At 42.2% G+C, this 27068-nt stretch overlaps 1 protein-coding gene across 7 annotated transcripts in view; it reads right to left on the bottom strand.

The window, feature by feature from the left end:
- Positions 1–27068, bottom strand: part of ANKS1A (ankyrin repeat and sterile alpha motif domain containing 1A) — a 151292-nt gene that overhangs the window by 87998 nt on the left and 36226 nt on the right. For 5 of the 7 annotated variants that reach the window (XR_012636007.1, XM_074936415.1, XM_074936418.1 and 2 more), the window contains exons 2-10: positions 18696–18776; positions 17112–17268; positions 15256–15318; positions 9632–9928; positions 8995–9070; positions 8582–8683; positions 7293–7388; positions 4003–4199; positions 1750–1839 (exon numbers count right to left, since the gene is read on the bottom strand). Coding sequence is in view for 5 of the 7 variants with exons in the window: in XM_074936415.1 (XP_074792516.1) it covers positions 1750–1839; positions 4003–4199; positions 7293–7388; positions 8582–8683; positions 8995–9070; positions 9632–9928; positions 15256–15318; positions 17112–17268; positions 18696–18776 (1159 nt within the window). In the remaining 2 variants the exon portion in view is untranslated. The remainder of the gene's footprint in view (positions 1–1749; positions 1840–4002; positions 4200–7292; positions 7389–8581; positions 8684–8994; positions 9071–9631; positions 9929–15255; positions 15319–17111; positions 17269–18695; positions 18777–27068) is intronic. The other 2 variants (XR_012636008.1, XM_074936416.1) reach the window with 1 other exon arrangement.

Genomic DNA, 27068 nt, shown 5'->3' with positions numbered 1-27068 from the left:
TCAATTGCCTAACGGTATCACTTTGTTATTGATCACATTCATTTCTAACTTGGTCAAGAGCACTCCACCATGAGGGCCGTACAGGCCAGGATTGAATGTCAGCCATGACTTAGTCCAGTCTGAATGGAAACATTGCATTTTTATCCTCAATTCAAAACTAGGAATTCTCTCAAATTTAACCCCTCCCCCCAAAAAAATTTCTCTTCAAGCAGAGATCAAGCATTGAAAATTTTATCCTGAAAGGAATTCTGGGAAAGCATGAGTATAAGAAGCGGGAATAACCGCTTGAAATAAAACGGTTTTATCATCTTATCTACAGTAATCAATACCAGACCAGCTACAATAACACAGTCAGTGCATGGATATCACTGCAGTGGGTTTCAAACCAACATGCCCTTGAGGAATCACTTTGTGCACTCATCTGTTTGGCAGCAAAATTTCCCATAGCTAATCACGTTTCCACATCACCTTTAATGGAGGAATGGTAAGAGCAAGTGTTTTGTAATTATGATCAAGATCATGTACATCTCCCTCCCTCCATTATGCTTATCTTGATAAGCAGAGTTTCTGCTTCCAAATTACCTGGTGACTCCTTTCCCCAGCCCGTGTGCGCGCGCACACACGCACACACCCCCCCCCAACCAAAAGACAGGCATGTGGAAAGGATTATGAAATTAATCTGAAAGACCATTTGTAATGCCAGCGAAACCCGTTCAATAGGCCATCGTGAAACAACCTAATAAATTGATTTTACCCCCAAAATATCCCCAGACGTACTGCACAGTTCTAGGTGGGTTTTTTTAAAGCCAACATTTTCACTGACACCTTGCATATATATGCTGTTCTCCAAACAGTAGCAGATCAAGATAACCAGATGACAAAAATTCAAATCCAAGTGTCTGGTGAACTGAGAGTCCGTTCAAGAGGAGGGAGGCAGAAAAGACTTTCAACTTGTATCTTTACATATATCTTACTTGAGGACTGCTTAAGATTTTTAGTACAGCAGGAAGTTAGCGAGGTTCTCTCGGGATCTTTATTACCTGTCAGCAGAAGTCTCCAAATACACATTTAGGGGGTTTTCTCATTTAAGTGCCTTCTGCAGAGCTTGTTCATCTGAAGCTTTGGGAATTTGGCAAAATGAGCAACAAGACAGAATGCAAACAGTTCAATGTGCACAATCAAGTTTGGCATCACAAAGCACCATATACAGACTAGACATCTGCAGGTGGAGATTTCTTTCACACACGCAATGGACCAGATCCTCAGCTGGTATTAATCAGTTCAACTCCACTGAAGTTACACCAATTTACACCTCCAAGTATCTGACCCATAATTGGGAGTTAAGATGCAACATGATTTAATGGCCTCGCATCTCTGCAGACCCGGATTCAAATTCAGGCTTCGGCATTAAACGAAAATATATTTAGTGGGTTCATGATAGCTGACAACTGTCCACATGGCAAAACCATTGCCTGATGGGAATTCCCTTAGGAAGAGACTTTAAGTCTGAAACTGGAGGAAGGGTTTCAGGTCAGGACTGAAGTGCACTGGCAGAGTTTCTTAAGGGAAGTTTCCATATCAAATTGCCAGTAATATTGCCTCACACAACAAATCCTTCACTTTCATGATCAGATTCACAAGGGAGTTAAGATCATCATATTTGGCCCCTCCCGGACCATTAAAACTCATCTTTAAACCACACATTCACCGACCCCTGCAAAAAGCAAGCCCCCAATAACGCCTGCGTACCTCACACGAAGCACTGCGACCTAGCTTCTTCTCCACATGCTCCTCCTCTTCATCAGGGGGTGGCTTGGCAGGAGGGGGTGGACGCTCTCTCTGCAGTTAAAAAGGCCACCGTTAATGGCTTTGTTTTAAACTCCTTCCTTTCAGCCCCCTCTTATATGCTTAAAGGGAAACTCTATCCCCTGATAAGACTTTTTAGAGTGAAGGACGGCAAAAGGGGTTTGCCCTAACGGGAATCAATTTTAATCAGCTTTTCCCTCTATCTATCAATCAGGGAGATTCCCAGCTGGGCTGGTGCCTATGCTCCTTCACAAAAGCACCTTTCTGACTCTGTGCTCCTTGGAGTTGCAAAGGATTAGTTCATTATTATGGTACAAGCTGCGAGAAAGGGAGAGTGTGTTTAGATAATTTGCTTATGTTACTCATTAGCAGGAATAAATATGTTCTGGAGAGGCGTGCTGAGTTATGAGAGAACACACAGGACATTAAGAGACTTCCCTGGACCACATTCCTCACAACACTACGGGGTTACTACTTGACAGTTAAATAGCTCTAAAAATCCTGCCATATGCTCATTGCATTTCCACTGTATCTTGACTACTCTAGATACTTCATGCTCTCTCCAGCAGCAGCACCTACTGGCAAGCATGGATGCTCAGGCACTTGCTCCAAATCCTGAGCAGATTTTGGGGGAACTCAAACCAGTTTCTGCTTTTCAGAGCACTTCCTCCCCCTTCCCATCCCAGTTTGGCAAACTTGACCTTCTGTGCAGGCTGTATGGGATGAGTTTAGCCTCAAAGGCGGCACTATTACAAAAAGGCCCCATATACGGACTTAATCTATTTTTAGCGGTGGTTCATGGCAGGATTCTGCTTTGGGTGTTTTACACTTGTAGAAAGGGTCTGGCAGAAGTTTTTCTAAACCTTGTTTTTTAGATTGGTCTCACATCACTATTCCAGTAGCAGATGTACTAGAGGAAAAAGAGGTTCTATAGGTTCTCGTTTTGAAACTGTACGAAGCTGGTTTCAACATCCACCTCGCTGGTGAATTATTCATTGCTGATTTCCTTATCATCTGCTTCAACTCCCCCACTTCAACCTCCCAATAAAAAACACAGACAACATGCTATGAGCCAAGGTCCCACCCACTCCATGGCAAAAGGTTGCCACCAGCTACTAAAGCCCCAGCAGATGCAATTAACAGAAGGCTAGTTAGGCTGATTTCTTTGAGAAAGACCTTCCAATGACTACACACTTCACTTGCAAAGCCTCCAGCGCCCCTTGCAGGATTCTGTCTGCAAATGACATGCAGAACAAATTTGCTGCCAATGCTAATCACAACAGCTGAAGCATCTGGGGAAATCAGCTTTATTTTACCACTGGGCATTCAAAGGTGACTGGATTACATGCCTTTCGGAGAGGGCATAGGGTGGCAAGAGGAGAAAAATGTCTCAACTCTGAGAATCATACTAGACTCCAGAAGTTTACTTATAGCCAAGGAGTTAAACCATAAACAAAAATACGTCCTAACAAAGTAAGTGACACTCACTGTATAAAACCCCCTCAGCAGCCCAACACCATGCTGGATACACAGCACCAGAACCATTGGTAACCCAATGCAATTAATAAGCAGCAGATTTAAAACCAAACATTCTTCTCTCAATCCACAGTGAGCCTGTGGAACTCCTTACCAGGGGATGTTGTGAAGGCCTACAGCATAACTGGGTTCAAAAAAAAGAACTAGATAAGTCCCTGGAGGATAGGTCCATCCATGGCTATTAGACAAGATGGTCCAGGATGCAACCCCACACTCTGGGTATCCCTAAGCTTCTGACCGCCAGAAGCTAGAACTGGATGACAGGGGATGGATGACTTGATAAATTGCCCTATTCTGTTCATTCCTTCTGAACCATCTGCAACTGATAACTATCAGAAGACAGGATACTGGACTAAAGAGATCATTAGTCTGGCCCAGCATGGCCATACTTATCTTCTTACAGACTTGGACAAAAAGCCGACAGACGATGTAGGAGTGGTTACACGCACGGAATACTATCGAGGGAGCACACACATCCCGAGCAGGAAAGGGAGGAGATCCTGATTGCTCTAATCAAGCTTAGCAGTGGATCTAAAACTTATTTCCAACTGTGCAGCTGGGTGCTCAGCCTGTAGCAAGAGTGCGGTAGTGTATGGGAATGAAGATAAACACTTTCTATATTCCTTAAAGAGACAGATAAAAACACACATGGCTACATACAGGCCTGATTCCTGCTGCCTTAAGACCCGTTGTCTCCGCTTCCTTATTCACAGAGTCTCTGTCTGAAGACCTCCCACTGGCCATGCTGTCCAATGAGTGGCAGGATGTCGCACTGTATAAAGCTTCATAAGGACACTCCTCCTCTGGGTTCATTTCAAAGTCTATGATCAGTTCAGTCACTGCTTTCTCCACATCACCTGGAGGGAATGAAGAATGCCCCATCAATCCCACGTTGAAAACAGCAGGAGCCACACAAATCAGGACTACAAGCAAGCCGCATGGATAAAAATTGATGATTTGCAAAGGGAGGAGGGTTTTGGTTTTTTTTTTTTGTTTAAAATCAGATATTTTGGATTTTGTTATTTACATTATAATACGTTTTTCTTTTTAAAATAGACCTGTTTAAAAATAAATCTGAATTTAACAACATATGTTACGGCCTAAACGTTGAACCATGTTTCCATAAGAGAAGTTTACGTATCTAACACATTTAAGGTTATTTTGTTTAATAAAAATAAATTGTATGCTGTTGTATTTAATAAAATTCCAGTTATAATTCTAATGCAGCTTGACACAAATAAGTAAAAAGTCATCTAGTAAATAAGCAATATATCAGTCAGTCACTCTCTAACATACTAAAAGTGTAGAATTAATAATCTGAAAATACTGAGCTATGTAATTGCTCAAGTGTATATATAGTATAACCCTGTCCATAGCAAAAAGATGTACCAAGTTTACTGTAAAGACTATTTAGTTGTAAATCAACATGCTTTAATGGCTATATCAACCAGTGAGAAGGCACCTTTCTTTAGAACTATAACTGAAGCACAAAGGGAAAAGCTGATTAAAATTGATTACTTAAACTGAGCTTTCCACTTGGTGATTTAAATCATGAAGAAATCTGAGCCCTTGGCGATTATATTTGAGAACTCGTGGTGGGCGGGAGAGATCCCAGCGGACTAGTTAAGGGCAACTCTGGTACCTATATATAAAAAGGGGAGTAAGGAAAAGCCATGGAATTATAATCCAATCAATTTAACTTTGGTACCCAGAAAGATAATGGAGCAAATAATCAAGCAATCCATTTGTAAGCACCTAGAAGATAATATGGCAATAAGTAATGGTCAATATGGATTTGTCAAGAACAAGTCGTGTCAAACCAACCTAATATCCAGCCTTGTGATAGGGGGAAGCAGCAGATGTGATATATCTCAACTTTAGTATAGCTTTTGTTATTGGCCCACATGACCTTCTCAAACCACCAATTAGGAAAATATACAGTAGGTGCAGAATTGGTTGGAAAGCCATACTCAGAACGTAGTTATCGATGGTTCACAGTCAAGCTGGAAAGGCATACCGAGTGGAGTCCCGCAGGGATTTGTCCTGGGTCTGGTTCTCTTAAATATCTTAATAAATGATTTGGATAATGGCATAAAGAGTACACTTATGAGTGTACGAATAGGATTGCGAGAGGAGGGCTTGCAAGCATTTTAAAGGACAAGATTAGAAGTCACAATGATCTTGACCAACTGGAGAAGTGGGGGGAAGAATAGCTCAGTGGTTTGAGCATTGGCCTGCTAAACCCAGGGTTGCAAGTTCAATCCCTGAGGGGGCCATTTAGGGATCTGGGGCAAAAATTGGGGATTGGCCCTGCTTTGAGCAGGGGGTTGGACTAGATGACCTCCTTCCAACTCTGATATTCAATGAAATGGCCTGAAATAAAGAGGATGAAATTCAGTAAGGACAAACAAACTACTACACTTAGGAAGGAATAATCAATGGCACAAATACAAAATAGCAAGTGACTGCCAAGGAAGGGGTACTGCAGAAGAGGATCTGGAGGTTATAGTGGATCACAAACTAAATATGAGTCAACAATGTAATATTAATACAAAAACAAAGCAAACATCCTTCTGAGATGTATTAGCAGGAGTGTTGTAAGCAAGACACGAGAAGTAATTATCCCACTCCACTCAGCACTGAAAAGCCCTCAACTGGAATCCTGTGTTCAGTTCTGGGAACCAGAAGAGATGGATAAATTAAAGTCCAGAGGAAAGCAGCAAAAATGATTCAAGGTCTAGAATATGACATCTGAGGAAAGGTTGGGGAAACAAAACAAAAACACACCCTGAATTTGTTTAGGCTAGAGAAGACTGAGGGGGAACATGATAAGAATCAAGTACGTCAAAGGTTGTTATAAAGAGGAGGATTCTCCTTAACCACTGAGGACAGGACAAATAGTAATGGACTTAAATTGCAGCAAAAGAGGCTGAGGTTAGACATTGAGACATAACTCTAAGAGTAGTTAAGCCCTGGAAAAAGTTATTTAGGGAGGTTGTGGAATCTCCATCATTGGAGGTTTTTAAGAATAAGTTGTCAAACCTACACATGTTTGTCTAAACACCTGTCAGGGATAGTTTAGATAATACTTAGTCCTGCCTTAGTGCAGGGGCTGGACTAGACGACCTATCGAGGTCCCTTTCACTTCCACATTTCTATTTAAATTGTTTTGATTTAAATCAATTGACTCTACAAGCAAATAAAAGAAGTGGCCTAGCAACTGAACAATCTAGGCTGCATGCATCATTGCTTAGATATCATGAGGCACACCCACACAAGGACCACACAAACTCATTAGGGGTTGCCCCATTCAAGAACAGCTGCTGCCGTTTTCAGTTCACTTTGATGTCTTACCCACAAGACTGCTCAAACCATGTTAACAATAAGCCTTTTGTGACTTCACCAATGTTTAGCCTGGACTTTCTTGATCAATGTTGGAGAAGAATTTTTCCCTCAGTTATAAAAACCTGTTCTATAGACCAGACAGTCTCCACCAGGGTTGTGTGTCACTACCATGCACCCCTGGAATGCAGCCAATCCTTTGGTACTCTCTTTAAGGGAGGATGCGCCACATACATAGGAAGCACTGCAGTTGATTTTACCGGATATGTTTGGTACTTTATGGATCATTTTATTGGTTAAGCAGAGCAGTAGCAAAGACAAGAGCAAACAAACAGCAGCTCCCTCTGGATTTATGGAGGCATCCACCCACCCCCAGGGGCAACAGATGGGATATGTTATGCAAGTCAGATTTAAAGAACCAGGGGGTAAGAGGGAAGGGGAATCATTGGTTTCAGACTATTTCGCTTTCTGGGCACAAAGTATGACTTTTGGATTTATTATAACTGAACCCGATCTCTTCTATACTCAAAGAGCAGTGCAATCATAAATAGTCATCTGCACACCCATCTGGAACTCAAGCCCTGCCTCCCAGACAGCAACTTTCATACCCTGTGGTATCTGGACTGCAGGTTCAGTGGCAGGAATGACAGGTGTTGGTAGAGTCTTCTCTGCCGCTTTTGCGCTCTTCTTCCCAATTGTGTGATCTGTGCAGGAAAGAGAAAAAAGCAACATTCAAACAGCGAGAAGCTCACCAGTGGGGTTGCCACTTACCCAGGTTAGGCAGACAGTCCTGTTCCCTGGTTCAATATCATGCACGCCACATTCCCACCTTGTGGATCAGAAGTAAGTGACTATTCTGAAAGCTGCTGAGCTACATATTAAGATGGCTCAAAAGAAATCTAAGTGCAGGGTTACATCTCGGAGCTCAGCTCGCACAATAGGAGCAGATTACCCTATTACCCAGATAACCATGTCCAGGGTTAGGAATAATGACACTTTGAACTTCTGCAGAATGCCTTTCATCAGAGAACTACAAAGTGCTTTACAGATCAACTAATTAAGATGCACACCCAACCTTATCAAGCAGATAACCATGTAGCTGTTTTGTGAGATACATACAACACTGAGAAGAGGCAGTGTACTTGTGTGGACCAGCACAGGACAGTCAAGAGACATGGTTTCTAGTCAGGGACCCACGATAACAGGCAAGACAGCTAGGGTAAAAATACTAAGTTTAAACACCTGAAATTAGACATCTGAGTTTAAGTGTCCCACTCATGCTACTTAAGCCTTGAAAACTTTCAGCCTTCAAGCAGGCTTCGTTTCCCCATTTGTAAAAATGAGGACAGTATTTGGCAACTTCACAGGAGTAGCATGAAGTTTAATTAGTTCTTGTTTGCAGAATGCTTTGAACCTATGACACTCTGCACAAAGGCTTAGTATTACTAACAGTTACATGCAAGATGTGACAAACACCATATCCAACTGAAAGAAAATTTAAAGGAAAAAAGTATTACCCACGTGGGAATCTAGCTAGGATGTCAGAGTTAACTCCGCAACCTTGTGCAAAGGGTCATAGGGCCTTTTATTCCCACAAGTAATCAAGACCTCTGTTTTAAGGATCATCTGCAAGATGGCACCTCCTAGAGCATCATGATGAAACACTGGCAGGGCACAGGATCAGTGACTCAGAAAGAGTACCACCAAACTGAGGTAAAGCATGACATCTTGCAGCATTCCTAGATACTTCTCTCCAAGGACTGTCTTGGCCTGAAGATGCTTAGCTTGTGATGTTTGCTGGGATCACGGAACATGATCATATGGCTACAGCCACATGTACATTCAGACAGAAAAATAAGTATGAATGACTAGAAACACACACACACACACTATTTACCTTCAATGAGAGCTGCTATTTGTTGGCTTTTCTGAGACGGAAGTTCCCTCACAATATCCAGAGCTGTCAGGCCTCTGTTATCTTTTATATTCACATCAATACCTAGAAGAGATAAAGGCGGGCACGGTGAGGGAGCATTTTCAGACCAACTGCAACAAAGCTAATTTCTTGTAACTGAGTCATTTCTTAGATGCTCTTCTCGTCATTTCCAGGGCTGAGTTAAAGAAATTCTTCCTCCAAAAAGACCTAAGACCCAACTACCCAGAGAATACCTCTTCCATGAGTCACTCAGAAGAACGATTCTTCCATCACTGGCTGATAAGAGAAAAATGCTGCCACCATACACCATTCCCTTATCACATGCTCCCGGTAAAGCATCTCCAGGCTATTGTGTCAAAATGTCGTTCTCTCACCTGCAGCCAGCAATATTTGTACCACGTCTGTCTTGCCAAACAAAGCAGCCTCGTGCAAAGCACTGCCCTTCTCAGTCTGTAAAAATTAAACAATATTCCATGAGCCCACATAGTGAACAGGAATCCTAAAACATTTTAGGGATTGATAAAAACAGGAAAGAAAGTAGATGCATGCACAGTACACGGACAAAAGCAACTCACTGCAACCAATACCCATTACTGGAGTCACACTGTGTGAGAAGCTATTCTGTGGCATTAAGAATTTGGGGTGGGAAGAAGGTTTAACATAGGAGGGCCTCAGAATTATAAACAAAGTAAAAACTCCCCAAAGTTTATTTAGAGTGCTTGTTCTCCCACAGAAGGGGTTTGGTAGGAAGAGAACAAGTTCTCTCCACTCCTTTTGGGGACACGTTTCACTGCTGTATATCTGCCCCATGAGGGACCCCCCCAACACCACCAAGGACTGAATGGGAGACTGAGCTATTCTCATCCTTAAAGCAGAGTCCTCCAGGACAGAGGTCAAGAGAAGCTTGCCCTACCACTACAGTGCCTTTTCTATGGGGAGGACTCCAGCCTCCCCAGCTGCTCTCTGACCCCTTTCACTTGCACTAGATTCACACACTGATTGACAAGATACCTGGTAGTTGCTATCCATGCCGGCATCTAGGAGGACATGGACTACAGCTTTATGTCCATTCCTAGCTGCCAGGTGCAAGGGTGTGTGTTTCTTAGTGTTGCAGCTTAAAAGATTGGGGTGAGCATTCAGCAGCATCTTCACAACCTCCAGCCTTCCGTAGAGCGCGGCCAGATCCAGAGGCGTCTCGAACTTGTTATTGCGCATCGTGGGGTCCGTCAGCTCCTCCAGGAGAACCTTCACAACTTCCGTGTGGCCATACTGAGCAGCACAGTGCAGCGCGGTCTCATTGTCGTTATTCTGAAGGGTCATAAACACAGCAGTGTTTCAGGAGACTGAAGAAATGAGCCCTTAGGTGCCTCACTCTCAAAACCATTGAAGTTTAAATGTAAAAACAAGACAAACAGCAAGTAGTGGGGATGCAATAAATCCATTTGAACATAAAGAGCCCGGAGCAGTGTTTTGGTCATGTTTGTACTCCCATTTATCAGGCACAGGTACCCTTCATAAACTGACCAACCCACCCAAGAAAAGCCTGTAGAAAGTCTCAAAACGTTCATCAACTGACCTTTGCATTCTGAGCTATGGGAAGTAGTTGCTGTACATAGATATACTCTGCTTTCAAAGCACTGAACACAAAAGCAAGAGGCCATATTAAAAATTAGAGGACTGCCAAGTTTCTGTGGATTGTCATTTACTTTGCAAGCTCTTGCAGGCAAGGTCCCGTCTTATCTATGAAGCATTCAACAGTCTTGGGCACCATAACAATAAGTAAATGCAAAATGTAACAAGCAAACTATAGTATGGATTCCATCTACACTAACTTAATCGCCATTGTTTAAAATTTAAACTTCAATTGTTTTTAGAATCCAGTCATTTCTCCTATGACTGAGGTTTTGATTCTTTGGCAGCCATTCCGCTTTTACAATTCTGAAGCTTGTAAGCAGACCATTTCAGAAAGTGTGCAGTATGTTTACATTATCGCATGCAAAAATGTGAATTTAAGAAATTTAGTGAGCAGCACAGCTCTGTGCCAACCAGACCTCCTGAGGCAAGGCCCTCAATTCAGCAGTGGGGAAGTGTCTAAGCCACAAGTGAATGCCTCTACAGTGAAAGCCTGATGCAATTAATACATGCAGCATCTGTCAAGTTAAAAAAAATCAGCAGTGCAGAGTAACTGTAGGCAAGCAACCCGAAAAAATTTTTCATTTCCAGGTGCAAAATATGTGTGAACACCTTCTCTGGATTTAAGCCCGTCTGCTTTCAACTCATAAGCTCCATTAAAATTTCTAATTTTACTACTGTGTATTATATACACAAAAGTATTTCTGTTTAACATTCAAGTACTTACTGGTGTCTGCTTTGACGCAAAAACCTTCAGTACAAACTTGTGCTTTCTCTGCTGTTTTCACAGCAGTTCTAACCATGGCACAAAATGCTTTTTGCTATACTTCCCTTTTTTAAAGAAGGATAGCTATTTGTCTAGCTAGATTTCATTGCATATGGCCAAAATGTTTCCATGTTGCTTTTTTTGTGAATGGTGTTTTGTGGACTACGATTTGCAGAGGAAAGTCTCAATATTTTGCACCATTTGCCATTGAAATAAGCTGTGAACTGGTCGGGATCTACACGTGCTTTAATCCTACTAATGTGTTAAATCACAATCTAAAGATGACAAAACTCATGCATGCAAACTCCCATTGGTTATCTGGTATTTGACCGCATCATTTTTCAGCCACATGAAATGCATAAGGAAAGTAGGGAGCTGTGGAGACAGCCTCTACAGTCATGACTCACTGATAAAAACAAACAGAACAAGGAAGTGAGAAGCCTCAACAGCCACATGCAGAAATAAGCAACATTTATAAGAGAAATGTGTGGGAGATGCAGGGTATCACTATCAGAGTACAAGTTTAACAGAGAGTCTAACAGCACAGGCTAAGCAGCAAGAAAGAAAGAAAGCGAGCACGGGGAGCCAGGCCAGTGAATGCAAAGTGAAGAGGACATAACATACAGTTAAGCAAGGGGAAGATACTGAATTGCTAACAGTGAACACCTAGCACCCCTTATCTGTACATCTCAAAGCATTTACCATGGCTGGGAAGTAGCATTAGCCTCATTTTACAGATGGAATCCAACCCATCTCAGTAATAACTGAACAGCTCCTCCATGACAGTGAAATGAGTCTAGGGGGTCTCAGAAGGCAAGGGCCCACATCACACCAACATTAAGTAATCTTCCCAATCTCTGCAGAATGGTGCAGAGACTGTTGTGCTCACTCCTAGAGCTGATTTCTCCCAGCAGGCGCAATGGTGGGACAGTGTGAGGGGAAAACTCCTTGCCAGAGACAACATGAGCACAGAAAATTTCCACCATTAGGGCTGCCAGCCTAGAGCCTTTCACCAGCACAAAATTCATACCCCTCAAATAGATCCACACAGCACTGCATGCACACAGAAGTGTATGCCTGTTGAAGGAGTGTTTCAGACACAGCATTAAATAATTTTCTAATAAGTATTCCTTAGGTCCTCTACCTTCAGATGGCAATCTGGTCCAAAGAGGGAGCTCTACCCTCTCTTTCCTTACAGAGAGATGGGAGGAGGCCCTGAAACTATGGATGGGACCCTAAACCTTTTTCCTTTTCTAACATGGGGTAACAGGATGAAACAGACTGTACTAACAGTATCTAAACCAAGTCTTTCTCCACCACTGAATGAGAGCCAGAAGCTCCTGTGAACTCAGTTGCATAGATGCTCATTGTCTCAGCAGCAGACAGCAAAAGCTGGTATCTTCAGGGGTCTCCACTCCTCCTACTAGGAGAAATGGGGGGTCACTATCCAGGTTTTCCATTGTACATGCACTCACTTGGACTTTTGAGCCTAGATTGCATTTACCCTGAAATCACTTCCCTTATGTTAATAATGGAAGATTATTTAGGGAAAACATACACAGAGCAACCAACACCAAACATACAACTCAGAAACCCACAAATGCACTGTGGGGAGCAGAGAACACACCTTCCCACGATTTTCCTAGTTCCTTCTCCTAACACATTATCTGGGCTTTCTTGCTTTGCGCATTTCTAAGAAAAAGTGCTCTCAGTCTATAAAACCCTATGGAAAGCCTCCATGCAGGGCCCAGCTATGCTCCCAGTCCTTCTCGCACTCACTGAAATACAATCTGAAACACGGACGTCCCTCTCGCTGTGATTGCATCCCAAGATGAAAGAAGAAACACTTGCTGAGCAACACCCAGGCTACTTCTCCACTAAGCAGCGTGCCATAACATTCCGATATAACAGGGTAGGGAAGTAGCCAGAAGCTCTGGGATCAGTTACAGCATCACCATTCCACACAAGAGTCTGCAGTCCCCTTGCACACCCATTAATGCTAATAGGAACTCCACGCGGGACACAGGATTGAACGGATTCTCCCATTTCTGTAAGTACCCAACATTGCCAAACAAACGTTTCAGAAAAAGGATCCCCAGTTGTCTGGCCATCCATCGGGTGGGTTCATTGCCCAGTTTTATTTGCAGACTGGAGATGGTATGCTTCCACTTTTATCAGTGGCCCATGCAGATTTTATAGCACACATTAAACCCAATCTCCATTATTCGTTTGTTTCCAGAGAGCAATTAAAAAGATAGAGATAACTTGTGTGGCATAGCTTATTTTTCCTTTAACTGCAGGACAGAGCTTTTCTACTCTGGTTTTGGTTAACTGGTCAGTTTCTTCACAGGGGTTAGCCAAATTAAAGGAAGTAACAGTTACAAAAACAAAGATAGCACTCCCTCATCATCTCCTTAACTTAATTATACCACTCATACACAGCTTCCTCAGGTCTGGAATACCCTATAATCAGGTCACCTGCAGCGTACATTGCAGGGACCATCTGCTCAGTTGTAGGGGGGAGGGATAGCTCAGTGGTTTGAGCACTGGCCTGCTAAACCCAGGGTTGAGAGTTCAATCCTTGAGGGGACCATTTAGGGATCTGGGGCAAAAATTGGGGATTAATCCTGCTTTGAGCAGGGGGTTGGACTAGATGAACTCCTGAGGTCCCTTCCAACCCTGATATTCCATGATAGGCATCTTTTTTTAAACATGTCAGAAGCACCCAAGTCTTATTTTTGAAACAGACAGACAGAGGCTCCTAAGTCACACTGACTTCCAATGACACTTAGCTCACACTTGAGTGACTAAAGGACTTAGGGGCCTTAGGGCTTTTGAAAAAGTTATCCTAAATAAAATGCAGTTCTCTTTTTAACTTATGGTCAGTGCACCAGGAGCCCAAGGAAAGTCTTTTAAAAATACCCTTTACAAAAACAAAGTCCACAAAAAAGATATGACTAACTTAATATCTCTAGAGATATTTTAGCTCAGTAGCACTGCATTGCAGCACTTATCACAAAAAACACTGAAAGCTCCAATATTATTTTACAAAGCTCCTTTTAAACACATTAAATTCCCCATCCCTAGTATGTGTTTCCACAGAAGAGACTTGTTGCTGTAAAAATTCCACCTTTAAAAAAAATGGAGAAAATGTGATCTTCAGTTACACATTTTTATTCAAAAAGAGGTATGCACTGGAGTTTATTTCCTGTAACAGATATCTGCAAATACAATCACCCTACTCCCCATCAGCTGGCAAGCCCAAGAACTCTGCCTGTGTACAGTACTGCAGATCAAGCACAGTTGAACTTTTAACTAAACTTTCAAGAACTAAAATCTGCCATGGCTGGATGATTCCAGAAGACTTGTCCAGAAGCCATCCTGGGGTGATAGTTGAAAACAGAAGCATCTCATGATAAATCAGGGGCTATTATATCACTTGCCTGAAGCCTGGCTATAAATAAAACTCAATTAAACATGGCAGGTGTCTGAGCAAAATACTACTGTCTATCCACTGGAAGACAGAACAAATGACCTTAGAAACATTTTAATCTGCTTCAGTGGATAAGTTCTTATTTTTGTGCCCTTTTTTGGATCAAGAATTCCTGAAAGCAGAGAGAAAAACCAACAGGCAAAAAAACACAGGGACAGAAGACTGGGGATAAAGAGCCAGACACAAAACACAAGGACTCAACACCAAAACAAGAGACTGATGCAACAAGCAAAAACGGGAGGTCTTAGATGGTACAGACATTATTGTCCCCTGCCACCAAAAGCATTAGCCATCCATTTAGAAAAATAGTATCATGTCACTACAAAGGAGATTGGTCATTTGCTCTGGAAACCCCATGAAGAAAATGCAGCCATCTTTAAGCAGGAAAAAAAATACCCATTCGTTCAATTTCTGCTCAGTAATAATTTGAGGATGTGAAACGAAATCTGAAGCATTTTAATTAAATTGTTACCTTTTGGAAGTCATCCAACCAAATTGACCATCACCACGAATCTCATATTTTTAAGTATTGAAGGAGCCTCAAGAAAGTAGGGAAGAGATTTCCCTAAATAATCTCTCTAGAACTGGCTTAAAGAAACCCACAAATAAATGGTTGCATTTTACTGTTCCTCAAGTGGCTGGAAACCAAGCAGGCATCAGCCAACTAGATGACAATACACCTGGATGCATGAGAGTGCAGCTTGGAGTAATGATGCAGTGAAATCCTGACAGCGAAGTACACACCTTGGCATTGATATAGGGGTCAAAAGGGCCGTACTTTTTGAGTTCTTTGATCTCAAGAGTATTCTACAAAAAGGAGAGGAAAAAAGAAAAATGTGACAATGAAATGGGTGAGATACAGCAACAAAGCAATGGGTGACTCTGAAAGGGTGGGGATGACAACACAGCATCTCATTCCAGTTAACCACACCGGTCATTCCAGCTGGTAGATTGCATAATTTGAACCACTGTGCACAGCATTTACAAACCTTTAAAACATAAATGTGCAGGCTATTTAATAGACTTTATAAATGAACAAAGGTTCCCACTCAAGACCAAACATTAGTGAGACATTACCGTAACGAATTACGCTCAATTCCATCTTCTGCACAGGTTTCTTTCATACCTGTCCTACTCTAACCTCAGACAACAGATGCACTAAGACTTACATGATCACTTGGTTGACTCCATCACAGATTGATTGTCAACAGTTGAGTATGCTTCTTAAATCTGTTGACAACCAATATATTTCAATAGAACAGATTGGCTGCCTGCAGCTGTGCTGCGGGGCACTACTAGGCCTGGAGCTGAAACATGATTGCCAAACATAATGTAATCAAAGACATTTTAAATGTGCACATTTAGCTATTCTTACTTAATCAAGGAGTGCTAATAATTAGCATTGACAGCACTTTTCATCCTCACGGTGCTTTACAAACTACTAATTCAGCCTGAGAATGGCCTTGCGAGGCAAGGAACTCCATTTTACATACGAGGAACAGAGAATTTAAGCGTCTTGTGCAAGGTGTCACAGGGAGGATGTGTCTCAGCCAAGTTTAGAACTCCAGAACTCCTGAGTTCCAGTCCTTTCCTCCAACCACTAGGGAACACCTCTATAACAAGGGAGGTTTACTGATAGTCTGAATGGTACTAAAGAACACATTTGCCTCCCAGTCTGCAAATAGGAAGACATTACTTACTAACAGGCTGCTTCCTTATCCAAATGCTTAGCTAAAGGGCAAAATCATAGAATCATAAAACCATAGACCTTGAGACGTCTTCTGGACAGTCCCCTGCACTCAAAGCAGGACTAAGTATTTGTTTATATCCAGCAGCTACCTGTCTGAGTGAGTGGACATGCATTTCACACGTGCTCTTATTTGTGTAAGAGATGCATGGAGAAAACACAACAGGCTTTCATGGGAAAGCTACACAGGGAAGTTAGCACTCCAAGATGAGAAGACAGCACAGAACAGATTGATACAAGCCAAGCCAAGCCAAGCCAACCTGCATCCCACTCAAAGACCAGGGTGCAGAAAGGAGGCTGTCTTACTTGATCGTCTCATCCAATTGAGAGGACTGTGCTTTAGGATCAAGTTATAGTTCTTTATTTGGGGTAGATGCAGGCCATATGCTTTTAAAAACCCACACAATTAGTCAAGTGGGCACAAGTACTTTAAAAAAAAAAGAGCAGGTAGGCGTGTGGGGTCAAACAAAGACTTAAAGCTGCTTTGATTAGTTCCCAACAGAAAGAGCCAGTGTATATCCTTTGACAGTACTAGCAATGTTCACTTAATCATCCAGCAACTGGAGAGGAAATAAATAGCCAGTGTTTGTTCTGAAAACCCAATAGGAGAGCAGATCACCACTTCCCAGGCACTCTGTGGTTGACTGCTCACTTTCACACCCAACCACTCAAAATTTGATTTAACCCATCAGAATTAGAGCACCACACCAAGCAACAGTATTTCCAACATTCAAACCCATCCATTTCCAAATTGCTCAGCACCTTGTGTCATACGGCTGACATTCCTTTCCACCCTAGGAGTACAAATCTGCTGGTACATTAGACACCAATAGGAGGAGGAAGATATTCAGACCTGTTCATTCACTTTAGGGTGGGAGGGTCCCTGATGGATGAGAAGTTTTACTATCTCTGCGTCTCCTTTCCAGGCTGCCAAGTGAAGAGGGTAACAACCTTTGCAGTCCGCCACATTGGTTAGCGCATCATTCCTCAGCAGAACTTCCACCACGTCCCTGGAAAATAAGGCTATGAGTCTCCAAGATACTCAGTCGCAACATAACCGAAAAGGGTACTGTTTAGCAGTTAGCACCCAAAAAGTTTAGGCTGCTCAAGAATAGTGGTTTACAAACACAACATAAAACCACAAAAAAAAAAAAAAACACACACACCCCAAATCTGAACAGTAATAATTTCTTTTTATCAAAATTAAAGTTTTGTGGATTTAAAAAAATCCCACAAAGCGTTGCCCAAGAATTATAGACATGTAGGGCTGGAAAGGACCTCAAGAGGTCATTAGTCCATCTCCCTGTGCTGATTAAATATACCTAGACCATCCCTAACAGGTGTTTGTCTAACCTGTTTTTGAAAGCTTCCAACAATGGCTATTCCACAACCTGCCCAAGTAACCTGTTCCACTGTGTAACTATCCTTAAGAGTTAGAAGGTTTTCCTAATACCTAAGATTTAGGTTAAATCTCCCTTGCTGCAAATTAAGCCAATTGTTTCTTGTCCTATCGTCTGTGGACATTGAGAACTGATTACCATCCTCTTTATAACAACCTGTTATCTGAAGATTTGTATCTCCCCTCAGCCTTCTCTTTGCTAGAAGAATTTCCACATAGGTCATACTTTCTAAACTTGTGATCATTTTGGTCACACTGGTGGAAACCTGTTCTTCAGACATGCTGCACAGCTGTGCAATGTGAGTCGCACCAGTGTCAATTTGTTGCATTGGTGTAAGTCACTTTTTACACCTGCATTGGTAGTGTCTGAGTGAGTGTCTCAGCGCAAAAAACGTATTGGAGGCAAGCTCCTAGGGTCATGGTACAAGCCAAGTAAAACTGAGGAAAAAAGCTTTGAGGCAAAAAGTTAGGTTTTTAAGGCTATTTAAGTTTCAATACATCATCTTATCACTGTTCACTACTAGCCAAGATTCTACACATGTACTAAAGACTAGAAAAACTGCATGTTATTGTATTGTATTTAAGAAAATGTGATCAAGTAATTGGAGACAGCATTGTAATAGACATGCACATAGGGGCAGCATTAACACACATACACCACTAGGATTCTACGGGGCTCTGTTCCTGGAGAGATCATCTTCTGGATGAGTTCCACAACAATAGGTGTTCATCACTTGTGGTTAAAGATGAAAGTGTGTTCGAGATAGCCCAAGCATCCTAGCCAAATTTTAAATCTGACTAATTGCATTCTGCAAAATATGCCCGGACAATTTCACCGCAATCTGGTGTTCTTCACTTCTTGTCCTGAAGGTGGTGTCGTACTGCACCACTGCCCTGTTCTATCTCTGAGGCAGCCGCATAATACTTGTGAATAAAGGAATTCTATAACGCACGCTCTCTCTCCATATTTATTTTTTATATATAATAAAACACATGGGCATCCTTTAAGGTAAGAGGCACTATAGTAAAATTGCTTACTTGTGGCCATTCAAAGCAGCGTGGTGCAGCGGAGTGTATCCTGTACTGTCAACACAGTTCACATTTGGTCCCCTCCAGATGCTGCAAGATAAAAATCTCAAACAGTAAGTCATGTACCAAATTTAGAGGCAGCCAGCTGGCAAGGAAAAGGAAAAGGAAAAGTTTCTGCAGAGTTCTTATGCTAAATCTCTTATTTCAAATCAAGCCATAATAATGGACTGGCAGCTGCAATTAACTGCAGTAAGGCAGAGAACAGATATTGCACAATGCTGTGTTAAATGAGGGTAACAAACGTTACAAGGCACAACAGAGTCATTAAGTAGACTCACTACTCAGCATTCCTCCCAAAGATCTGAGTTCTCCAGCCAGAGGTCTGCTATTCCCTCACCAATGAATATCCTTAAGGCTTCTCAACAGTACTTTAGATCATTAAGAAGTTTTAAAGGAACATCAGCGGCAAAAGTCTATCTAAAAATTAACCACAAGAACAGGTTCAACACCCCACACCATCAACCCACAACTAATCCTCTCCCTTCTCTGAAGGATTTTCATCAGCTGGGGGTCCCTTTTCTCAATGGTAAAAACCATTAAAGGATATGTAAGTGGGAGATTAGTTATGGGATACAGAACCTTTCATCTCTAGATCACTTATGCAAGTCCACTCTGAGTCAGTGGTGACCATAAATAATCTCCCTCTGACAGCTGTTAGTGAGTCTGTGTGAAACAAGTAGGTGGTCTCAGAGCAGCTCCAAGAACTACTGTCACAACTGGCCTGCCTTGTTGGCAGAGTGAGACCAAGAACTTAATGGGCCATGGAGAATTAATCTTCTCTTACTCCTTAGAAGCAGCCCATCTAGAACAGGATTGAAATATACTGACACAGCCAGGGGAGAGAGCATGTGGGCAGGAAGTGCGCACTACCCTTGCCCATGACATAGTAGTAAAAGGAACTCAATTTCTAGGGCTGCCATGTCTGGCAGCTTTCACCAGCACTTAAACCTGCTTTTAAAAAGATGGGATGGGTACATCTGAACTCAGACACGCTTCCAAAGAAAGCTGTAGACTTCCATCTGTAAGAGTGCCTTCTTTTATAAGCCCCTTTTTGCTGCACATTGGCCTGTTTTGAAACCAATGCATTCAAAAGTACAGTATGATTAATTAACTGAGCCTAGAAAGGTCCCAGCTCCCACAGGCATTTTCGTTTGGCTTTTTAAAGAGAAGCAGGACTGGTGCTTGGTTGCCCTCCTCCCCTCCCCTGTTGCACTGTGTTAAAATAAGAGTGAACTGTTGCTGTTTATGAACCAGGGCTGACAATGTCATTTCCTCCACAGCACGTAATCACTGTGGCTCATGGTACGATACACAGGCAACCCAAGCAGTCATTAGGTTTTCTATAACCGTCATTACTTATGGGCCGCTCACCAGAAAAATGCCACCCCCCCACACACTGTATCAACTCAGCAGAAAGGAACTGGGGTAATACAGGAAGGGCACCAAACCAATTCGGAGTCCTATGTAGACCAAGCAGGAATTCAAATGTAAACCAAACAATTTGCTTCCTCTTTCTGACAAAGATGTTCAAAAACTTAAGTTGGCCTCCCCAGCCACAAAATACGTCATTGACATTTGTTCCCATCAAGAAAACCCACATGATCCAGTGGTTAGACTGTTATAAAAAGCCTTCCAGACATAGATAAAGGACAATAAGCAGTGTAGAGAAAAAACAACGGCCAAGGGCACTGGCGGGGAAGAGCAAGCCATGAAATCTACCTTGCACAAAGAGAAGATGGGACCTCTACTTAAATGTCCTATCCAAATACATCCCTACACAATAAACTGCATAGTCCTCAATATCTACCTCAGAAGACAGACAAGATGAGCTGATAGGGATAGAATATAAATCCTTAGGCTGTACACCTCATTAACGACTGGAACGCAAGAATATTGGCTTCCCTTTTCGTAGCCCATGCTGTCTTCCCCCTCAGAATACACTTAGGGACAGTGCATAAGATCATCTGGTCCCCAGAATAGAATTGTTCCTAGAACTGTACAATGCATTCCACCCTCAGAGGGACTGGCTTAGGGGCCTGAAAGTCAAGACTTCTTAGGACCAAATACAAAGACGAGGTAAACAGCTCTAGTGCAGTGGTTCTCAATCATGGGTACACCAGGAGGGTTGCAGCCCCCCGGATGGGGGAGGGGTCACGGGACAGGTTTAGTGGCAAGCGGGGCAAGTGCAGGGGTGGCAAGCGGGGCAAGTGCCCAGGGCCCTGCAAAGCTAAGTTACATGCTTCAGCCCTGCCACCTGGGGCTCAAGCTTCAGACAAGGCTTACAAGTGAAAAACGGGCTCAAGTACAATATTTATATTCCAGTCAATTTGAGAAAGTCAGCCATTTTTCAGTACTGGTGTGCTGTGACACTCATCTTTTTAGGTCTGATTTTTGTAAGCAAGTAGTTTTTAAGTGACGTGAACTTGGGGTACACAAGACAAATCAGACTCCTGAAAGGGCTTCAGTAATCTGGAAAGGTTGAGAACCACTGCTCTAGTGGACTAAGTCTGGAGCTGAGAGTCAAGAAGGCCTGGGTGATTCATCCCAGCTCTGCTGTTAATTCACCGATCTTGAATTTTGAAAGTACAAGCAATGCAATTTGCACCAGACAAGACCAGTATCAAGGCACTACTGTGGAACATATGTAATCTAGAAGACAAAACCCACATGGTGAGCTCTATAGGAAGGATTCTTGCCTTTCTTGCCTTCAGTTCACAGACAGTATTTTCACTAGCCCTCACGTAGTACTTCTTCCAGTCCCTGTTTCCTGCAGCACAGAATGAATGAAAATGAAGTGGTACCGCAGATACTGCTAGCATCACTTGAGAAGCAGGGTTAAAGCCCTGGCTGTGAACTTTAAAGACATCTTTGCGTCAGCTCAGACAGAATAAACTGCAGGCCAGAATCCAGGAAGTGCCCTCCCACTTTCAGCTGCCATGAAGCCTGAGTGGGATTTAGTCAATTCTAGAGCTCTGTGGTTTCCATTTGGCAGTGGGCTCATGGAGTGTGGTTACCCAGCCAATTTACTGCTGGATTTACAGTGGCAATTAATGGTTAAAATTATGGCAGAGCCACTTGTTTTTAGTCTGGGCAAGCTTATAAATGTTGTATCTGCATATCCTCTTTCATAGATTGTGCTAACCTGAACAAAACCAGAGCAAATTTAGCTATTTGGCATAAGGAAAGGAAATCAGAGGGGTATAGATTCATGTTGGGTACACGCACACAGCGCCCAATGCCTGCAGTTAACCACCATCACCAACACTTAGTACCTCTGGTATCTTTCATATGAAGATTTCAAATTACTTCACGAAGCAGATCATTTTTATTATCCCCATCTCAGAGATGGGGAAAATGGAGACTGAAAATCAAGCGAATTGCCCAAGGTCACAGCAGTATAGCAATAGCATACTTCGCTCGGAAGAAAAATCTCAGAGCTCTGAAGCAGCCACACTTCTGACATCAGAGTGTAAATCTTTTACAGATGCAGAGACCACTTTTCTTACTAGGAAAACAGGGAAGAGGGCAAGACTTTGAATGTGGAGATGGAGTATTTCCACCAGGAAGGCTTGGCTTGTTCTTATTATGAGGAGGTTTGGCTGTTGCAGGAGTCTTTATGGTATAATTTTGCTTTTTAAAAAGCAATAAAAGGTGCCCATAGTCTGCAACAGGTGACTTTATTCTTACTAATGGAAAGAAATAAAACTCCAACTAGCCCACCTTGGTCAAAAAAGGTCAACTCATCTCAAGGCCTAGAATGAAGTAGGGATCAAAAACACAAACATTTATCCTTAGGTGTTGGGATTGTGACGGAAGTAAATTAGTCTTCTCTTCCCTTTACTCCATCTTCAGATCCTCCTCAGTTAAAACTGCTATATAATTATTAAGCCTTCCTAGAAACCAAATCTTTGTGTATTAGGAAAGGATCAGTGCATGGCACTTGACACAAACTGAGATACTGAGTTTTTACTTATCAGATCTAGACACAGTAAAGTGACTACATACTATGGTCTGCAGAGACCAGACTTTGAGAGGACATTGGGATGGGAGTATTTCTTTGTGGAAGACGTGCCTTTTCCTCAGAGCCGTTTGCGGTATCTGGCACAGTTACAGAAGAGGAACAATCTGAGTGGCACCTCATACCTTACCTTTAGAAAGAGTGGGTATGCCTACACTACAAATTAAAACCTGCGAGAGTCCAGGTCAATTGGTTCAGGAGGCTCAGGCTGCAGAGCTAAAAACAGCAGTGTAGACATTTGCACTCGGGCTAGATCCTGGCCTCTGAAACCCAGGCCCCTCACCTGCTTTCATAGCCTGGGGGCTCCAGCCCAAGCAGGACAGTCTACAGTGATATTTTTAGCCCTGCAGCTCCAGCCTGAGCCAACAGAGCTGGGCTCTGAGACTCAGTACCGCAGGTTTTTCTTAGCAGCATGGACATACCCACTGACAGAACTGTTGCAAGGACCACCACCCTTTGACCGCACAACTGAGGGAGCTTACGGCGTGGATACTAAGGGGTTAAAGTTAAGCATTATGAAGTCAAGAGTGATTGTCAAGTGGTTGCGGACAGAAAGCCAGAGTGGGAAAGGCAGCAGGCAGTTGTCATAGGAGGCTCAGATAAAGTTTTAATTAACTGGCAAGTGTTACAGTGCTTAGAAATTTGGTGTAGTTAGAAAACAGAGGCCTTTACAAGTGACAGAAGAAAGTTATTACATATTGGGGAAGAGTTACAAGCTACAGAATAATCTGTTGGTCATGTCCATTGATATAAAGAACACAAACACACCCATCCAGTAACAAGATCTCTCAAATGGGGATTTGATACCCTCAGAGTCTGAAAGGACTTACCAAGAGGCTTCAAGGTTTCAGAGAGAGAGAACACTTACATGCAGATTTCTCTGTTAGAGTTCATTCCCATCCAACATTGCTAAACCATTCTTGCCAGGGCTGGCTTTTATCCTTCGATCTGAAAGAGGCTTCTGAAGAGTCATGTTCTTTTTAGTAGCCTCTCATGCAATCTGGTACTGTTTTAACTAGGAGGACTGGATTGTGGCATTTTATTTTTTTTTTTAATTGCCAGAAAATACACCCCTAGTCCTCCGTGCAAAGGATTCATTCTCCTCTGCTGCAAGTTGACATTTTGCAAAAAACACCAAACACCAGCCCTGAAGTAAAGTCCTCTACGACCTGAACCCCCACATTCGGAAGACTGAAAGGAAATGCAATTTTGACGACAATCCAAAGCTTCTGCATCATGGAAACAGAAGCAGTGCAGATCTTTGGTGCCAAGCAGTTCGAAAGCCATTGCACTAACTGAGATAAATACCTGGTGTGCGCAGAGCCACTGAGAAGCCCAGAACAACAGAATAGAACAGGTTTGCATTGCTCTGTACTTGTGTTCACGGTCAGAAGGTGGATGATTCTTATATCATGTTGGAGATGGTATTGTTCCCATAAGCATTTTGAAATTTTTAAGCACTGACTTTGGACTCATTAGTATCCAAGTGACATTCATTGTCAAACCCTGTTCAGCTAACACCGTCTTTTTAACAGGTTTGTTTTCCTGGGGACAGAGGATGAAGAAATGATAGTGCATAACTCCTCCTTGTAACAGTCCATTTCAAGAGGCATTTTAGAACACATACAGCAGTAAAAAAAATTAAAACATCAGACATTAAAAGCCCATTAATTAAGTTGGCTTTACAGGCTGAAGACAGGAACCACCTATGGGAAATCAGAACACTGCATACCTGTCTGAGGGGCTCAACCTCCTTTCATGGAAACTCAGCTGACTTCTGCCTTCAATCGCTGACCTTTGACTATGATAAGGTAGAGCAAGATATGGGCCTGCTTCTCCAAAGAGAAAGCATAAGAGCCAACAGCATACAGACAGGAATGAAATGAGGGGAATAACTGCCTTTCAGGGGCATCACCCCCATTTTTATAGATGGGGAAAACTGGAAGAGTAGCATTAAAATTAGTTGCCCAAGGCCATAAAGGAAGTCAGAACTGGGATTAAAATTCATAAAGTCCCACCTCTAATAATACTATGCCCTGCCCGCAGTAGGCCAGAAGAGCGCTGACCAGCGTAGAAGTCGGCACACCCGAGTTCTATTCCTGGCTCTGCTGGCGAGCACTGGGAAAGCTGCTTAAAGCACAATGCCTCAGTTTCCCAATCGGTAAACTGGAGATAAAAATATTAAGGTACTTTGAGATCTACAGTGAACACAGTTATACTCTTACGTATTGAAACAATGGAGGGAAACTGTGTCCACTGTATGAAGTGCTACATGCAGACTTTGTTATTAAGCTATTTCCCTGATTAAAGAAAAACAAAACAGCATTCTTATAATATTCTGCGCCTCACAGCGTTCAAAGAATCATGCAATACAAGTTTCATATAATTTTCAGACAACTAAAAGAGCAGAGACTGTTTGAAGCAGAGCTGACTAGTTTTCTGTGAACGGTTTGGTTTTTTCCCTAGCCTTACTTCACAAAGTTTTTTGGATTTATAATATTAATCTTTGTTCTGAAGACACAAACTTCCCAGCCACAATAATCTGGGTCTCGTCTCCTATTTCTTGACATCAGCTAAAGAAGAATTTTACATGTTTCTGATATCCATGTTAAATGCATTTAAAAAGGAAGAACGCTATGGAAATAAGGCAAGTCCTAAAAGTTACAACATCCACCTCTTCATACAGTTTTTTCTGCTCTGCTTCTCTTGCTTCAGCAAGTACCTTTGGCCCTTGGCCTTTTAACTATAGCCTCCTGTTGGGGAAAATAACTGAATAAGGCTCATTGCTTTAGGACACTAACTGCCCCCCAAACACTTTTTTTTTTTTTTTTAACAAATCTAATTTTGCCCCCGCCCCTCCCCCCCCGCCTCCCCATCTACTTCTTTCTGCCCACAGTAGCTGATCAGAAAATCATCCAGGAGTGCTGTGCTTGGATTAAGGCGAAGGTTCCTCAGCGCTACTTTCCAACAGCAAGTAACAGAAGAGTCACCAATACATAACCTGGAGTCTCTATTATTCGTATTAAAGGAGCATCTGGAAATCCCAACTAAGATTGGCGTTCCATTGTCCTAGGCACTGTACAGACAGCATACGGCAGTTTTCCTGCCTTGAAGAATTTACATTATAAATAGTTGAGACAAAAGGTGCTAGAAGTAGAATTATCCCTACTTCAGAGGTGGGGAAATTGAGGAACAGTGAGAGTAAGAGACTTGCTCAAGGTCACGAAGGAGGCCTAGCAGCTGGCAATTAAGCCCAGATGTTCTGAAACCTCATTCAGTGCCTCAACTACAAGCTCAGGTCATGAGATAATAGTAGTTAGAGTTGGAGACTTATTAGCTCATACCACCCATTATTCTCAAAGTGTAGAATACAGAGTTAATATTACTTCCTCAAGACACCAGATCTTAGCTTTCCTAATGCAAGACCATCCTCACCTTTTTTGTATTTGCCATACATACACAGGCATGGAAAATGAACACAATGTATCTCAGCAAATGCCTGGCACTTTTACAGTGATTTATATTTTCAAAGCATGCTATAAACATTTCTTAACAATGCTGTGAGGTAGGTCATTATTATGCCTATTTTACAGATAGGAAATCTTGGAAAATAAATATATGGCAGAACTGGGAGTACAACCTTTGACTCCTAGTCCTGTGCTTTAACTGTGAAACAATGCTGTCAAAGGGACAAACATCTTAAACAGAAGGAGTCCATGTTGCCTTCTGTACCTTTAGGGGGGGAAAAGCTCATTGGAAAATATTTTTCCAGCAACCTAACAGAGTTCAAACAGACAAATTATTATAAAGCTTGGCTTTAGCATTTTACAACTGAAGTGCCTTATCAATTATGAAAACAAATTCTGACATACTGTATCAGATGTGTGTGGCCATTTAATCCAAAGCATAATTATATAATGCACTGCAGAGAGTACAGGCATTTTAAATGCATGCATTAAGTGTCACTTAACATTCCAATCTTGTACGGGAATCATTTGGCACGTATAATGTTCTCCCACTAACATTTGTGCCTTAAATTTTACCAGAAGAGAAACATTCAATAACTCATTTATTTAGCATTTCAATCACCACAATATTGCCAAGCATTTTACAAAATAGGGTAGCAGCAGCTAATAGAAACCCAATAAGGGAGACCTTTGTCACTAAGTCATGTTATTTTGAGGGTGGACTATTGTTTAGATCAAAAATTTCCTCTTCCTTCTTGTGGGATGCAAGAGGCTATAAAGCCAACTTGCTGTGTTTGAACAGGTATGGAAGGGTGATGCAGGAAGTTTGACCAGAGA

This window comes from Natator depressus, chromosome 21 (genome assembly GCF_965152275.1).
Source record: "Natator depressus isolate rNatDep1 chromosome 21, rNatDep2.hap1, whole genome shotgun sequence".
Lineage (NCBI taxonomy): Eukaryota > Metazoa > Chordata > Testudines > Cheloniidae > Natator > Natator depressus.
This window is presented reverse-complemented; position numbering and strand designations above follow the sequence as displayed.